Below are 18755 nucleotides of genomic sequence, written 5' to 3'. Positions count from 1 at the left end.
AATGAGGGAAGAAGATGAATTTAAGAGGTTTTAAGACGGAGGAGTCTGTGAGGCAGTAGCAGTTGAAGACAGTTACAACATATAAAAGCCAAGCTGACATATCTGATAACCACAAAACCTGCTTATTCCAAATATACTCTCAAATACAGTCATGCTGGATTACATCAAGAAATCCGTTCCACGAAGTACGGTATTACAGTACTCACCTCAGTTTCTATGCTGCTGAGATCTCAAAGCTCCCCTACATGTGATCGAGTCTCCCCAGTTGCCCAACTGGGTACGTGCTTGTGGGACTAGAAAGCCGGCTCACAGCTTCTAGAGTATGCCTCATACGTCACCTCATCGCACGGAGGTTCAACGCAATGCTACAGCACGAAAAACGCTTCATCTCAGCTCGTGTGTGGTTTGAAGCTGAATGTCCTCATGGAAGTTGATGTTTTCTTTGACGGTCAATTCAAACACCAAGCAGACCCTCACCTGCAGAATACTACGCGTAAAAGGCAGATAGTTGTGCGAAGCAGACCTTTCCAAAAAGACCAGTCTACATTAGATCAGTATCCCATCTACACCACTTCGCTGCAGCTGCAGCAGAATAGCCAATGTGCGGCAACAGTAGCTTTGTGACAGTTTGTTAATGGCAAAAACAAGCACAAAGGTTCGTTTTATTCAAGAAGTGGTAGAGAAATGAGTAAACACAGATGAGAGATCGTTGCAACAAATCAACAAGAGAGAATCACCTTACTGAAGTACCGAAGACGTGTAAAACCACGTTCTGTTGTGCACACAATGATTTCAGAGAGCAAATAACATCTGATTTTTCTGTGCTGTGTTATGCTGACTCTTTCACTTCAGAAGAATCCTAAATACAAGTCTAGACGTTTAGTCCTCTGTCACTGGTAGGCCACACAATTCCAAATCCCTCAAATTTCAAAATTTAATTCACTTAAATGTATTTTCTTTTAATTAGAAAGCTGCTAGATCTGTAGGCATTATAATAAACCACTTTAACCTTATTTTAATTTTTCATTACAAAAATTATAACTCTTCATTAACTTCGTAAGACAGAGCATTACAATTGTGATATATCATCCCTCATTTTATTAACAAGGTACTTTAGGAACTCAGTGCTTCCTGCAGATCTGGATAACAACATCTCACAGATTTCATTTTTTGCATTTTTAAGAATTTAGAAGCAAACCTAATATGAGAGCATATATTTAGCTGCTGATTCAGACACAAAACTTTACGCACTCTCATGATATTTTACAATTAGTGGCAAAATATGACTGCATCAACTTCAGCAGACTTCTTAGAAACTGAAACCCGAACCATCAGCTGTCTGACTAGTATTACCGGGGGGGGGGGAAGTATTTGTTAAGATTACTGAAGATTACTGAAGTCTGAACACTGTCCAGATTCTAACTGTAGTAGAGTAAACTTTGGGAACGTTGTGAACAATTTCCCTTGAAGAGAGTAGTTTCTCTTCGGAATTAGGCGTTGTTTTAGCTTTGTTTCAAATATCATTCAAAGGTCTAGTTTAAGGACTGAGAAACACCAACAGACAACTGGATATTGCTCTGAAACAGAACTGAATATTACTTAGAAATTTTTTATTGTATGTTTCTTTTCTTGCTGCTGTAAGTATAGAAAACAGTTTAAATATTCATAACGCTTACTATTTCACCTTAACTTGCCTTCTTTAGAATACGTTATAAAATATTTAACTGGAAGTAATTCATAAAAGCTAGAATTCTGTGTAACACTAGTTACCGCAGAATGGGCCATCTGCAAATTAATGCAATTTGCCCTGCTAGGATGCCCCCCTACCCCTTTTTTCTTCTTGTAAATTATCAGACTCAACACTGTCTTCTGCCTAATTACCAAAACATAAAACACTGATAATCTTTAATACTTATAAAAACTTAATTTTCTTATTTTTAGGTGGTAAACGCATTCGAGAAAATTGTGCTCAACTGAGTAATCGTGTAACTGAGCACTTACTAACTCATCTAATCCAAATTTAAATGTCTCTTTAGCACCAGCTGTACAGCTTGCTGTTTTCTACATAAGAATTGATCAAATGATATTCTACCTTTTACGCAGGCAGTACTGGAAAAAACTCTATTCTGATAGTAGATATTTGTTTAAATTTTCTTAACATTAAACATTTATTTTCATTTGACAATCGGCAGAATTGCTGCTGGACGAAAAGCCGGCTATAGCTCTCTAACCTCCATGGCACCTGGAAGGCCCCATGAGGTTCTAGGTAGCACGTTAACACAGTCGAAAGACACACTGACAGAAGACATACACCAACTATAAATGTGCAGAATCAGGAGCGGATAACTGAGTTTGTACATAAAAACGAACGCGACAGCGGTGTGCAAACAGATGGAACATGTTTGCAATACCAGGAGCAGGGTGGCAAGCCTGGGCTGAGAGCCCCAGCTCAGATAAAGCCTGGCACAGAAGAATACGAGGAACAGAGCTGGGCGAGTATCGGTAGCATCTTCCAAACACCATTTCTAAGCTCAAGAAGCACCTTGTATGGTCATCAACAGAAGGACGGGGTTGGACTTCCAGAACTACAATAGACAAACTACACCAAAGGTGCAATTGTGGACTGACGATGACACCACTACTCCTCTGTAATCTACTTCATGTAAGTGTCTTCACAGTGCAATATGGTGGGAAAACATTTGACGGTAGCAGGCAAAACCGAGCCGCCTACCAATCATAGAACATGATGGTAAATATATAGCTCAGAGAACACAATCACAACCAAAAAGACAGGCAGTGCTTTTAGTATTATTTGATATAGGAATGTTTTCAAGTGTCAAATTCAATTTGCAACATCCAGTTTTTGACTGAAGCTTAGAAAATAATCCTCAGAATTAAAGTTCTTAAGTACTGCAGTTTCCCTAACTTTTTCTTCAGCAGGTAATTCCGTTCTCCTTTCTCTGGACTTGCTCTAATTCAGCTAACAAAAAACACACAAACACACACAATCTCTTTTCTTTTTCATTGCATTAAGAAACAGAGCTGTATTTCTGTGTTTCCCTGCACTGGCTTTCCACAACCATTTTAGCAAGGTTCTATCACAGACATATACAAATATCTGAGGCCCACTCTGCATCATATATAATAAACAGCATTCCTCAAAGAGGCTTTCTCCAAATAGTTTTAAAAGATATTTTTCGATTCTGAATTAAACAGGATGTAAGGGATTGCCACTAGAGGATGAGTAGGAATCATAAACAGCTATAACCCAAATATTCTAAGGAAACGTAAGCAAGAAATTGCAAATAAAACTGCTTATACTCATGTAACTTGTTTGGCAACAGCAGTATACCATAAGGAAAGCTGCTACAATTCATAACAGCATCTTGTAATAAAACAGCTTTATGCATCCCTCTCAAACTGTTTAGTGCTCAAATCTCATCAGATGGCTGAGTAAGCATTACACTTCGGGACAGTAAATCTCTGTTTCCAATATGGTCTACATTCACAGATACGTACTTCAGTATTCACTGTAAGACACTTCCAGCTAAGCACTTGTATGAAAAAATAGCATTATATAAAAATATCTGCATGGTATTCTGCCTAGTCAGTTACGTAGGCGCTGGAGAGAATTTAGGAGCCTTGATCCACCAGCAGCTCACTGGCAGCACACTGCCACGAGAAAACGCTAAATTGCAGTTTTGAATTTATAAACATATAAGTAGCATGAAAGGATTGCTGCCTTAATATGTGATGTCACTAAGGAATATATGGATTGCTACTGCACATTCTGCTTGCTTTAGAGAAAAATTAAAAGATGAGAAAGGTCTTTGAAAAGAGCAACAAATTTGATTCCATGACTGCAGATGATATTTTACAAGCAGATGCTTGAAGAGTATTATCTATAAAGCTCAAAAAGAGGACTGGCTCAACTGCACCATCTAAGTAAACTCGAAAGGAAAAACTACTGGGTATCACGGGTGCTTCAACGAAGTAGAAAAAGTAGACCTAACAGCTGGCAACACAAGCCAGTTTCCAAAAACAAGTGAGAAGTTGGCATCTAGTTTTAACAGGGAGTTTGACTGCCCACAGAAACTACCTACCGATGGAAACAACAGATTTTCCATCTGCTTATGTTTTTAAGACTCTAAAATGTGCTTCATTCAAAGACAGATTATTGGGCTCAACATAGGAATAATCCGATGAAAGTTAACAGGCTACTGGACAGGAGGTCAACTTAGACATGAGCTGGTCCTTCTGGCTTTAAGCTCTTCAAGTCCAGAAGAAAACCCAAAAAGAATGCTTGCTTGTTACACTTGTTTCCCATTTGCTTTTGTGGTAATTTCACTTCCCCCATATAGGCTGTAAGGCAGCTGGTCTTCAGCACTCCTACCCGACATTGAAACATAAAATCCTCTAAAGAAGTAAAAGCGTTTGGGGATTTTTTTTTCCCATAAGTTTCTCAAGTTTTTCTTAAGTAGTAAACTGTGTGTATTTTCGTTTCGTCCCAATATTTAAAATTCTAAAAACTGCATAATCTATTTGAGGCATCAGGAGAAGCAAATAGGAATAAGAAAACAAATATAAACATAGTAATTGTCACCGTGAACCAACCAGTGGTCTGCTGAGTCTAGAATCTGGTCCGCAACAGAAGTAAAAGACAGTTCAAAAGAACATAAAAATAAACACATAAAAGAAAATTACAGAACAAACAAGTAACAAAATTATAGCAAACATAAAACAAAACTCATTAATTGAAATTCTAGACTATATCACTTCTAAAGACTATTTTTCTGATACACACTCAGGAAGTGGGGACAGAAACACCCAACTGGAACCCAAATCAAGCCCTAAACGCTTTTTAAGTTTGAGATTTTCATGCTAGCAGATGTGTTATAAAGACATCTGGATCTTCTCCTTTCATCAATCTGAGAATATTCAGAAGTAATCAGTCTCCTTTCCACACTCTTCTTGCGGGAAAGTATGATGGCAAAGTATATGCCCTAAAAAATAACTTCTGTTTATCTGCCCATCATTCTGAAAACGAGAACCAAGAGAATGTGCAATGTTTGCAGAATCTGCAGAAGTTAGTCACTGCTGCTGGTACGATGCATCAAGATTTTGTATCCATATACACGACTCTCATTTAAAATATTTTATTTTAGAAAAGAAAAATATAATATTTTTTCCATAGCAATTAAATTTCAAATACTTCAACATCCTGTACTGCAACGGCCATCTCCAAACTGCCTGCTTCTCGGCAGTGAAACGAATGTGCTGCACTTCTCGCTGGTACCCTCACAGAAGGGCTCATAAAGGCCAAGATGCTCACTGGCCCGACTAGAGAAATAGATACCAGAGGAGGAGCTGCACTTTAATTCATCACCTCTGTGTTATACAGGCTAAATGCTCAATGGTTATTTCCATCACATCTGGGCCACCAACCACATCCATTCAACGAAGTCACAACGTATGGTAAAAGACCAAAAAGGGGGGAATGGATGGGGAAACAAAGGGAAATGTAAAGTAAGAGATTCTCAGAACAGCTGATTTAATTGACCATTTACAAATCATTGACTTTCCTGCTCGGGGGAGAGGGAAAAAAAGAGGGGGGGAGAGGGGGGGAGAGGGGGGGAGAGGGGGGGAGAGGGGGGGAGAGGGGGGGAGAGGGGGGGAGAGGGGGGGAGAGGGGGGGAGAGGGGGGGAGAGGGGGGGAGAGGGGGGGAGAGGGGGGGAGAGGGGGGGAGAGGGGGGGAGAGGGGGGGAGAGGGGGGGAGAGGGGGGGAGAGGGGGGGAGAGGGAAAACTCCTTACATGCATGTACTTGGAAGGACCCCAAGGACTGAGAATCTAGTCCAGGACCTTTCCCTGAAAAGCCATTTAAGCCATCTTCAGTATTAGAAAATTACAGTATCTCCTCACCAACTTCTTTAGCCTGTTGTCACCCAGATCCAAAATACCCACAATTCTAATTTAACTCACATTTATCAGTAGATTGTAGTGTTACAGCTCTAAAGATCACCCTACCCAAGCTAGGGTGTAAACGTGAGGAGGCATGGTAGATACTAGCCTAGACTTCCTTGCATTTTTTTTTCCTAAAAACAGATTTGGGGAAGGGGGCTACAAAGGTACATTCTTCTATTTATTTGGTGGTTCAATAACACCACTACATTGACCCCACTGTAAATGAAGCTATACTGTTTGTACAAAAAACTATAAAGCAAACCTACAGAAATTAACTCATCAAGATGATAAAATATCAGCTAATTGAAAAAAGACCCAGATAGGAACCATATAATCTTTTACGACTTGGTGGGGAGGGAGGGAGAGGAGGGGGGTTTTGTTCAATATCTTTGCTTTATTTAATAAAACATAAATCTTTATTTCTCACTAACACCTTGCTTTCTAGAGAAGAGCGTTGAACACAGTTGTCTCAGCTTAATAAATATTTTACATTGGGATTGCATAACTCACAGGTAACCATTAAAAACAAAGTAAATCTCGATTCAGCAGCAGTACGACTTACAGGTATGTGCAGGTTATAAAAAGAAATTTGCCTTGAAGCCTTTTTCCCCACAGAAACTGTCCTGTGTCTGATGCCCTACTACTGGCTTCCTTTTTAAGCTTGAGCCAGCTACCCCACCTTTGATTTTGTTTGAGTTACGTACATAGAATGTGGCTATACTGAAAAGGTGCAAATCCCAGAATACCAGTCAAAAACTTTGCGGTGACAAAGAAAAACTAAAAGACATGCTTCCTCTATTAACAGAACGCAAGATAAACTTGGACAGAAGACGTTAAAGAAAACCTTACTTGGAACAGTTCCTTTTGAAAAGGTCACAAGTTCTGAAAAGAAAAGTTAGAACTAAAATTACTGAAAACCAGTTGCATCTGCAAGGGACACGCTCATTTGAGGCTAAGAGTGGAATAAGACTCATGTTACAGGACCAGAGGACCAAAACATCATCTTGGTATTATTAGGAATACCAGAGGAGAGACAGGAGCCCAGTTTGCCTGAGAAGCCATAACAGAAACTAGCCCATCTACGCGAAAGCACATCAGTCCCTGCTGGAAACCGGATGAAGCGTAACGGTTCCCATGGAATGCTCTTCCTGCCATGGGTCCCTACCATTTGCCCTGTAAATTATTTGGTGACAAATTTATCACGTGAAGAAGAACAAGAATAGAAAACATGCTTTTTTCTCTGAAATCAGATCTGCTCTCGGGTCGAATGAGATTAATCAAACTGGTTTCACCATATGCCTCCTCTCTCATTAATATAGGATATCTTTATCTTGCAGTTTAGGTGTTTTTTGCCCCCTTCCCACGCCCACCCCGGAAGCTATTCAACATATATGAGACCAGATGAAGCATGGAATACTTGATGCATAGTTTGGCATAGTAACACCGTTTGAAGTCAAAGAAAACTGAGCATATTACACTCCCCAGTGCCCCCTCTCTGACAATCCTACTCCAATAGTATGATTTTCTCTTTGATATTCATAAAGATATTGAACTTTTAAGGAAAAAAATTATTCTAAGCATTGTCATTATATGTTACTTTTTTTTTTTTTTAAATAAATCCTGTCCACTTATTTAGTGTCAAACAGGCTACAAAAGCACATATTAAATGTGTAAAAGAGAAAAAAAACAGAATCTGAGCTGATGCACAGAAAGGCTATGACTGTTATTCTTCATTGAAATTATATCTCTGTGCAAGAGGAGATGCTAAAAAAACATACAAAATGATATAGTCAACTGTGGTAAAATATTGAGAAATATTTTTACAAGACTGTGGGGCCCAGTTAAATAGAACCATGCTTTTTACACTTATTTGTAGTAACTTCAAACACATACTCTATTTGTTCTAATCTTTCACAGCAGAGATTTACTGCTAAACTACATCTGACCTGCAGATGAGAAAGGAGTCAATTCAGTATAAATACTGAGTTATAAATTTTGCATCGGCTGAAGCCTGGAGTTTGGCTGAAGCAGAAAGAAAAAACCTGTGAGCTACGAATGCCAAGTGAGGAACTCCAGAATAATAAGGTTTGCAACTACGTCAGTTTGCAACCCATTTCAAACTCTGACAAGTCCATATAGTGTGTTTTTTAAAAATATAGTTTGGTTACAAAGTATGCACGAAGAAAGATGCCTTTTGAAAGCAACCACTTTAAAGAATGGTTTTCCAAAATCCTAATTTTTTCCTTCAAGGAGACCTACTGTCACCATGCTGCGTCAGCAAAAGTCAGGAGGAAGGTATCTTTTTTTCTTAAAAAATACGGTAAAAATCAAATCCGATTTGATCTCTTTGGCAGAAAAAAACGCATGGCATATAAAGAAATTCACACATCACCAGAAGGTTTTAAGATATTCCAAATATTCAGAGGTGTCAGAACTATTGTCAAACTTTTGACATATCTCAGCAGAGAGCTGAAAAGTTTCTATTCATCTTAGAATACAGCATTCAGAAAAGACTCCTCACCTTTTATGACAGCTTGTAATGTCAGAATGCTCTCTCAGATCAATTGAAGGACTGGATTTTTCAAATCGATTGAATAATAAAGATATTCAGTCCAGGCACTGAATTACAAATATATTTCTATGTTAAGGAAAATCTTATCCAAATTAATAGCTCAAGTGTGCATTGGACCTGTAATTGTAGCAAAGAATTTGAAAACCTGTTTTGAGGATGATCAGAAAATGGGTTTGACACAGAAATACTAGACCTAATGTTTTCAAGTCCATGCTGTGTTGGCAAACTATATGCACTTTATTACACACATACTGAATTATCCTGAACAAAGCTACTGCTGGGGTCTCAAAAAACACAGAATTTACAAGGACAATCTTAGTACTTAGAAAAATTGGAGATAAACTTATGACAGGAAAAGCTTGGCGCAAGCAGCGCCAAACTAAACTGCTTCATATATTATAAGTCATACCATTTTTTGCTCCTTCATATCAACACCTCCATATAATGCACCAGAAGGTAGTTACCTAGGACAGAGAGGAATTTTCTCTGGTAGGCATATTTGCCAAGGATTAGCACAAAAGCCTTATTCCAAAACACGTAATTGATGGCAAAGACTTGAGGTTATATATTCAGCTCTAAGCTTTCATCAGTATTCAATTTTCCTACCACACTAGCTTAGGGAGGCATTTTTATTTTAAAGATCTGTCTGTTCCTCAAGAACGAGAAAGACAATCAGAACAGGACAACAAAATACTAAACCTCAGTTAGGAGGCCTGTTTTAGATTTGAGCTTTGAGTATAGTTTTTGTTAGAAATATTTCACTGTTGAGCCTTTGTAAATAAAAATGGAAGTGGTACTACTTGGTCTTGTGCTTAACAGGTTTCCAAAACCAAATACCATATGATCAGGCAGCAGCTTAAAACAAAACCTTTATGCAGTCTCAGTACCATGCTTAATTAAGCTTTTCAACAATTCAAATGCGTACAGCTTTACTAAGGGAAGAGATGACATATTGTGGAAAATATCTAAAATTGCTTTAAAAAACAACTCGAATATTTTCTGTAGTAGAAGAAGAATAAAAAACATACTCTACAGACTATTTATTTTAAGGATGTTTATTTCCTACAGAATTTAATCCCATCAAAACACCCACTCAAATTTAGAATTAATTTACATGTATGAATTCCTAGATGTCTGCAGCTGGAAAGTGCATGCGTAAGAAGATGTAATGAACAGCATTTAACTACCTTAAGAACCACCCTGTTTTGCCCCTATAAAATTAATACAGGCAGTGGGAACACACTCAAAAGTCTTAAACTAGACCTATTTCAACTAAGTAGGAAAATATGGAGGTACTATTTGCATTATTTGACCAACCTCCCCCTCCCCCCCCCAAACTTACTTTGGTTCTATGAAACAAACTTTACTCATCTAGAGATAGTAAACACAGAGTAGCACGAAAATCTTGGGAGCCTTGCAATTGAGTTACCACCAATTTGCGCTGCCCTTTGCAAGGAGGGCCGACGGGAACACACTGCGAGCGGGAGGAGGATGAGCAGCTGTCAAATCAGTAATCAAGAGAGAAGAACATCCTCGTGAAATGCCGAATAATGACCGGGAGACTAAAACGAGGCTCTTGAGATGAAGTATCAATCACCCAAATAGGGAAAAGCAGTATTTAGATGCCTCCTGTACACAATGGCTGAACAAACCAAAGTGAAACGCCTCCAGTAGCTGGGCTGATGATCTAGTTGCCGTGTGATGTGTCACCTCAAGGTGAAGCAAAGGGACACCCTACAAGGGTAGGGATTGCCTCAGAAGAAGAGAACTAGGTTTGGTAGGCAAAGCACAATGCAAATGCTTTAAAAAGTAGGTAAATGAATGCAAGAGAAACAAGGGATTAATGAGCGACGGCAATTAATACCTATTTTGGCTTAAAGGTGAAGACCCATACCGATTGCTGGCCGAGCGCTTTTAGCGGACCGGATGATATTATCAATGATGTAAAGTATAAAAAATAACTTTTCATTAGACTTCTTAGGAGCTCATGGCATAAACTCCACAGCAGAGTGGAATAATCTCCTAGAATGTTCTGAGTCACATAAAACAGAGCAGTTCCAATATCAGAGACGTGCAGTAAAAAACAGTTGTATGCCATCAGCGGGCAGCTAGTAGAACCGGCAGACATAGTAGAATTTTAGCAATTAAGACTGTACTAGGTAATCTGCCTTCCGCTGAGATGGGCACAGAAGGGCTATACACTTATGTCTCAAGTCACCTATAACCTATTAAGTCTCACTTTATATAAAACATATCTGATTTTTTTCAGCTGAAAGCAAGCCTAGTAATTTATTTTAAAAGCTACCACATCTAACTGTTGACTGAGTGACAATTTAATCAAGTACACCATTTGGTCACGTTACCCAGAGGATTAAACACTGTTTGTTGTATGAAGCAGCGTTCACTAATGCTTTCACCAAACTTAACGATTTATTAGGATAAGTCAAATACTAGAACGAGCGTAAAAAGTGTGCGTGTAGTGCAAACGCAAAATCACCGTTAGAAAAGAAGTATTTTCAACTAAAAACATTTAGATCATTCATTCGTTGGATCTAACAGGTATTTAAAGCAAACAGTATTTCGTAAAAGAAGAGATTACTTAGCCTTGCTTACAGGTTAACACAGGCAAATTAGTTCAAATACAAGTTCTGGGATCTCAGTGGTGTGATAACATATTATAGCCAATTATAAAAGTAATTAGATGGGCTTCCTGCTTCCACTTTTTATGAGATAAAGTGCAAGCGCTAAGCGTGAGCAGTAAGCAGCACCTCAAGCAGTGACAAAATGAAGCCAGAGAAAACAGCATTCCCATTCCCGTATTTCAATTACAGAACAGTAAAGAACAGAGAAGTAATTGCAAGGCATCTGATTAGTGATGAATGCATATGAAGCCTACTGTGTTTTACCATCACAGTCTTTTACTCGTCTTTCCAATACAGGTACTCTATCAAAGAAAGACAAGTTAAAGTGAAAATGCTATTATTTAAAATGTTTTGAAGAGGGGACTCTGGTTAGTGCCAGCTACTAAGAGTGAATGCTGACAGCATCAAAAAACGAAGTATTTCAGCTTAACATTAAAGGGAAGAGAAAGAATCTACTAATGTATCACTAAACAGTAGCCAGTTTAAAATAATGGTAAAATTGCATCCATTCTCCTTATTTCTTTAAAACTCCTTATACCACTGGTATACCACAAATATACACTAGCCACACACGTTGTCTACTGGGGATTATTGCAAAAGAGAACAGGTCTGACTTTAAGCATACCTTGCCTTGGAAACTCGTCCGACTCCCGGTGAACCAGGTCAGAAACTCGATTTCCATAGTGCATCCTGGTGTCATGATCATATGCTTTCAGGGTCTCGCTTGAGCTGTAGGACTTCTGAGTGGGCACTCGGCAGTCCTCGCTGTCCAGCGACGAGCTGGTGTAGCGGCATTCCTTCCCGCACCGGCCCCTCGTCAGCGAGCGGTGTCTGCGATCCTTTACGTCCATTCTTCTGGGTCAGGCAGGTCGCCTTCAGAAAAGCCCCTCTTATATTTGGGGCTAGTTACCGTCACCTACAAACACAAAACGATAACAGAAAGTGAGCAACGTTGCCATTACCTCTTGTTTTATTCTACTTTCCCCGGCTTCTCCAGGAAGAATAATGCAGCATAGATTGAGGTAAAAGAAAAGACCCAGACTACAGATCCTTTCAAATTAAAATAATTGACCTGAATAGGAAAATAAATAAATAAATAAAGTTCAGTAGGAGGGGTAGGTTTTATCTAAACCATCATCTTCCTGGAGAGTTTAAAAAGAGTGATAAAACAAAACCACTGTTATCTTCTGATTGTTGAATGAGCACTGATAACTACCTGAAATCAACGGCATAATATTTGCTCTTGTTATGCAACAGTACAAAGGGAAAGAGATCCAAAGAAGCTTTAATTATTTCCTTTTTTCCTGCAGGAGGGCTTGCAATTAAGAATGAAGCATGCAGCAGAGTTGCATAGTGGAGTTTATTCCTATTCAGCATGAACGCATTACAACGGTATTAGTTATGCTTTATCAATACACTCATGAGCAGCAGGAACTGGCTGGCCCTGAATAACCTAATCTAAGGTCCTGTTTTCAACAGGAGGCTGGAGCAGACATCTCCAGAGGTCCCTTCCAACCCAGCCGGTTTCTATGGGACTCTGGTTCCAGCAGTGCACTTCTGGGAATGTGCTGCTCTTGGGCGTAACGGCACATGACCGATTATGTTCTTCACAGTCCCGCAAGATGACCGGTTTACCCATCTCAGCAGCCGGGAGTTCTTCAGAACAGTGTAAATATCTTCTTGCTCACTGGACCAGAAACAGAGAGATTCTTGTAGCCTACTTAATTAGCACACCTGTACTGTGGCATATACGCTTTAATATAGGCACAGTTAGCATGCATAAACTGCAAAATGAAAGATACTGCAGAAAGCAAGAAATACACCCTGCCACTGGGGTACTAATTATTTGGAGTTGGTATTGGTGCACGTGTCTCTCGTTGCATCCGAGGTCCACTTCCATCCTAGCCCTGAGAAATCTTCAGGGCAAAGTGTTTTGATGGAAATGAAATCTTCCCACACAAAACATACCCAGACTTGCTAACAAATAAAAAGTGGACCAAAACTGTGGTGCTTTTTTTTTTTTTTTTTTTTTTTTTAAACACATGGCGAGGGAGCATTTTGAATAAACGGTTTTGGCGATTTTAGCCGTGACAATTTACAGCTTTTTCTTTTCCCCTCTCCCCAGGCTGTGCAGGTGTCTACTGCAAAGCCCGCTCAGCAAAGCCAGCGGAACAGGACCTGTCTCTGCATCCCGGGTACTGCAATTCCCAGGCCAGTCTCTGCTGAAATCGCCCAAGCGGCTCACAGGTACCATCCCCTCTGCCACGAGGGTCACAAACACCAGAAGAGCGATGCTAAACCCCCAGAAAGCAGCCCTGCCTTTCATTGCTGCAGCCGCTCGCATCGTGTATGTGCGGAGGTCATAGCACTGGCCTAAGTACTGGGTAAATCACTGCTTTTCCTTGGAAATAAATTATGTCCCTGTGAGAGGCCAGATGTACTTGGCCAGAGGAGCTAGTGAACTTGAGAAAAGGTTTCTTGGCTTCATTTAGACTCTGACATTTAGACTTCTGAGGTTTTTTTCTTCCTACATTTTAAAGGAAGAAGTTAGGTAACCAGGAGAAACAGCTGCTTTAAACCACCCACAAGTACTGTGCAATCTGTGAATGATAAAAAGTGTAAATATGCTTACTTTTTTCGCCTCTTTTTCTTATTTTTTAATTATGATGATACATTACAGAAGGGAAAAACAAAACCAAAAGACATTCAGCACTCAAAACAGAGAGGGTTTAGTTTTAGCATATTGGAGACTAGGCATAAAATTTCAAAGAGAAACAGAAGACAAAGTATTCTCCCCTTTCTTGCCTATCTGAATGCCTACTGGCTCAATTGACTTCTAGGTACCTAAATTCCTAAGTTACAATTTTGCTTCTGTAACACTTGTTAAACTGTAAGGCATAGAAATACTCTTGTTAGCACTGGTAACTCAAACACTTGCTTGAAGTTTGAGGAGATACATAAGCATTTAAAGGATTTGCAATGTCTGATCTTGATCCCCGTTGAAGAGGGTCTCATCAAATTCAGATACTACTACATCACAGCTGTAAAGCGCAGAAACAGATAAACAGAGGACAGTGTCGAGCAAAAACCAGCATTTACTCTCTGGATGTCTTCACGCTACCGTTCAATGCAAAAAGCCTATTCCATAGGAAGGTATTGGGTATTTACCAGTATCAGAGATAGAAATAGTTTTTCTTTTTTTTTTTTTAACGATATCTATACTTTAAGCTGCCTGGTCTGATTTTCGTTGTTTATGAAAGAATATTTAATTCCTTGTTACTAGAGTTGAACAAAGGATTTACTAACACTGAGATAAGGCTTCTGAGCATTTCCATGACACTAGCTTATTAAACCATCTTCTCAGACGGATAACATTTATTGAAATTGTTTCCTCAACAAACGCTCTCTTAAGAGTTTTTACCAGGACAAATCCAACAGGTTAACATAAGAAAACAAATGCAGAAATATGATAAATATTATGTCTCAACAGCTTTACTTTGACCTTTCTTAAGGAAAATCTTGTTGTAAGAAACAGACTTCATAATAACTTCATGAATATCTTGTTCCAGGTAATACCATGCTACCAACCAAATGTTCCTTTACTAAACCTTACTAGACCTTCACTAAATGTTAAGAGATGCCTAAAAATATTACGGATAACTTGGAAAATATTTTTATTTTCATTTTTATTCCAGGAAATATTTATGGTTTTTACAGTACTTCTAAAGTTTTTTCCAATTTTTTTTGATTGCTTGAGGACAAATCCCAAGCCTCTGAGATTAAATACCTCTACCCTCACACAACAAAACACTCATCCTCATCTCTGCTTGGGGGATTTCTATGAACAAAACAGTTAAGAATAAAGTAACTTCGTAACATCAAACTGCACTTTTCAAGTTCAGACAGCATTATCACCATATGTTGCTCAAAACACACTGATGAAATGAAGTCGTAACACACTCCCAGAAAATTTGTTTCATCTTTTTTTTCCCCTCGTACTTGCTTTATATGCGATACTGAAACACACTTTCAATTCAATGTGCAGCGCCTTCCCTGCCGGAGAGTAAGATCTTCATGTAATACACTACCGGAAAGGTAAAAGGGGATGGCTTTGCTTAACTGAGAAAAACAGCAATTGAAAATTCCTGACGCTCTTTGCCTTGCCCGTCTCACGAGCCCTGAGCCCTCGGTGAAGATGCTCTTTGCCTTGCCCGTCTCACGAGCCCTCGAGCCCTCGGTGAACGGTTTATTTTGAGTAAGCGACCTAAATAGCAACTCACTTAACACTTTCTTTTGTTTCAAGAGATTTAAATAAATTTGCTTATATTTACCCGCTTATACTACCAAATAGTGCTACAACCGCTAACAACTGACTCCAGTGCCCTTCTCACCTGTCACTGCTCTAAACATCTAGGAACAGTGCCACGGGCCGCCGCCACCTTCCTAACTTTCCAGTTACGGTATTGCTGGCTTGTAAAAGGGTTGCTCAGGTTTCAAAAGGCGCTTTTGCCTCAGTTGAGCTACACCTTCCTCGGACAGGAAATCTAAAGCAATACATTGGACATGTTGAGGTGGCTGCTGATGCACAGACGTACGTCGCGTGTGCGGCACATTACGTACGTCTCAACAACTTTGGACTCGCTCCACCAGAAACGCAACGCAGGAGTTCGGCGCTCGCAGGCAGCAGCTATTCCCCTGGGCCTGACAACAGCACAGGTAACGAAAGCATCAGGCTACCGCCTACACCCGCCAAACTTGGAGGCCTGTCGGTAACTGAGGGGCAGTCCAAGGACAGTAAATGCTTTATGTCCCGCCGCAGGGTCAGCAAAAAAAAAGCTAAAGGGAAGCGAAAGCCACCTTTTCCCTGAGGAGCGGCAAAAAAGAAACTTGACCACTTCTTTTTGTGTTAGCACAGTCGAATCAATAGGAGGCATGAAGGGAGGACTTAAAGTGAGTTTTAATGGTTGAGTGAAGCCTACGCTAAAATTCTAAATATAAAGTTGACTCTTAAACTGATCTTATTTAGTATGTGCTTGTTTTTTGTTTCCTAATGATCCCTTATACTATTAGAGCGTATGTGGTCATTAGACCTGCCACTCACAACAGACAGAATGCAGTAATCACTCGGAAGTTCAAGAAAAGAAAAACACTTCACATTTACTTTGTGCCCCTAAATAACCTAGCACAACTAGATAAAAACATCACAATAGTGCATATTGTATTAGAAACAGCCCTTTTTAAAAAAAAAAAAAAAAAAAAAAGAAGTACACCGTGTACCAATCTGTTCATTTGAAAGAAAAAAAAAAACAGGTCTCTTAAAAGCCTGTACTTCTTTTCATCACCAACAATTGGAAATAAGCTTGTGATTTAGAGATTCAATGCTGTTCATTATTTTATGCAAAGACTACTTCTGAAATGGGAGAATTTGTTAATTCAGCTTTGGCACAGTACAAGTTTTCAGGGAATAAATGAAAATGTTATTTAATTGCTGTATTTTTCACTTATATTTTAATATTAGTGGTAAAGTATATCTTCATTTCAGGATCACCTCTGCTTTTTAAAAAAGTAAACAGAGAAAATGCAATTTCTAATGAAATAGTAGTTGCGTAAGGCCATGCTGTTACATGAAATAAAACTGGTAACAACTACTTCTGTTTCGATTTTAATCCAGAAATCAAAGTATACTCGGAGCCCGTTTGCTGTAGTAGTGTAACTCGTTTCCCATAAGTCTTCCTTCTGATTCATCATATTCATTTTTCTCCAGATACTGAATTTTCATGTTAGTGTACTTACTGCATGTATCATGTTTAAAATTAGATGTAGTATGGCATCTGAAATAGCTATTTTAGAACTGTTTTGATGAATGAATCAAGTTTCAGTAATAAGAGAGTGCTTACAGGCATTCAGCACCGTGCTTGACTGCACAGCAAAACCAACTTCCTTTTTTAAATAAATAAAAGCTATTGGAAGCATTTCTAGACTAAGGACACTCAAAATTGCTAACACAGCAATAAAATCAAACGGTATGCCAAAAGATCTATTTGCTTCTTTACCTACTGACGTAGATAAAGAAACAACATACATATTACACACGTACATTTGTTCCAGAATATCTTTCAAGATTTCTGTATTCCAGGAAGTTCTTACAAATCCCAGAACTGCTTAAACCTATTAAGAAAATAACGGCCCATCAATCACCTCCATCCCCAGCAGCACAGGAGCTACAACGAGCATCCCAGGAAGGTTAGTCTCGTGTCTGTCATCGACAGCAGAGGACTATCTCCTTATTTTACCCCAAGTTGAGCAGTGAGGGCCAATGCTTTGGAGCATATCCTTTTATTTGTACTGAAAAGTTTCAGGATTGCAGCCTACCAGTTCACATTGACGAAAAACTGGGAGTTTCTTTCTTAAAGGTACTTTACACCAGTTAGTTAAGAAAGCAGTCGCACACGCACAGAGGAGCAAACCATTAAACGTTTCGAAAGATGTGGCTTCTGGCTCAGGAACGTCATGAGCTGAGGATCACTGTAAGCTGGGAAACTACACTAGTAAAATTTCACTCTTACCTAAGCACCTGCCACTGCCCAAGGTCTGAGCAGGATGAGGAACAAACCAGCCCTTCTCAATGTCCATTTCATCTCCTAGGAACTGTGTGGTATTTGGACTATTTTTTTCCTCTTCTGAGAATGATACGAGAAACATAACTGAAATGTTCCAGAGTAGAACGTAAAACATTAATCTCAGGGCCTCCATCACACAAAATCAGTTTAGCATATTCATTGGCCAATACAGGATATTTAAAGAATTTTCAACCTCGAAAAGTTATTTTAAACTTATTACAATATCACATGCATCCTACATGTTTCAGTACCTGGTCATCAAAAGCGTATGAAAATTCACAGGCCAATTCCCTTCCTAGACGTTACACTAGACATTGAAAGTAGATTGTGCTACGCTGACCTGGAAAGATCACGGTTTGTAAAAACGTATGAAAGAAACAAAGAAAAAGTAGAGACATTAACAAATAGCCAGAAGTTTAAAATATTTTCTACAGAAAGGCCTACGAAGCCACTCAAACTATTCCCGAGTAGAACGTTACTGGTTATAAAAATAAGGATGAAACAATATCCACTTTTATCCCTAGATACACAGAATTAAAACAGCAAAAAGGGTGAAGGAGAGGAAAAGAAAGTAACAGAATATAAATTCTTGTGTGTTCCTAGATACGTGAAGTTTTCACACACTTCTCTGAGTGTTTTTCCTTCCTTTTCCAAAAAGTAACAGCTTTCCTCCCACCCCCAAACCTGACCAAATAATAAAAAGAGAGGTCTGCATCTTCTAATTCCCCTAATTGAAAACGATTTACAAACATTCATTAGGCTTTATGACTGCCCTGGCGTAGTAAGCACGCATTACCTCCGCTCTGCAGAAAAAAGCAAGTGAAGCAGGGAGAGGCCGAGGCAGGCAGCGCAGCGAGCCAGCTGCGTACCCGGCACACGGCGAGTTCCAGCTCTCCCTTCTCTGCTCGCGGTATCATTGCTATCTCCATACTTCGATCATTGTACGCAGCCAGATAAA

General features: G+C 39.3%; 1 protein-coding gene across 2 annotated transcripts in view; it reads right to left on the bottom strand.

Moving 5' to 3' along the window:
• Positions 1 to 18755, bottom strand: part of TENM2 (teneurin transmembrane protein 2) — a 692618-nt gene that overhangs the window by 527036 nt on the left and 146827 nt on the right. For both annotated transcript variants that reach the window (XM_068959701.1, XM_068959700.1), the window contains one exon: positions 11803 to 12093. In XM_068959701.1, the coding sequence (XP_068815802.1) occupies positions 11803 to 12028 (226 nt within the window). In that variant the 5' untranslated portion in view covers positions 12029 to 12093. The remainder of the gene's footprint in view (positions 1 to 11802; positions 12094 to 18755) is intronic.

Source organism: Struthio camelus, chromosome 13 (genome assembly GCF_040807025.1).
Source record: "Struthio camelus isolate bStrCam1 chromosome 13, bStrCam1.hap1, whole genome shotgun sequence".
In the NCBI taxonomy this organism is placed as follows: Eukaryota; Metazoa; Chordata; class Aves; order Struthioniformes; family Struthionidae; genus Struthio; species Struthio camelus.
This window is presented reverse-complemented; position numbering and strand designations above follow the sequence as displayed.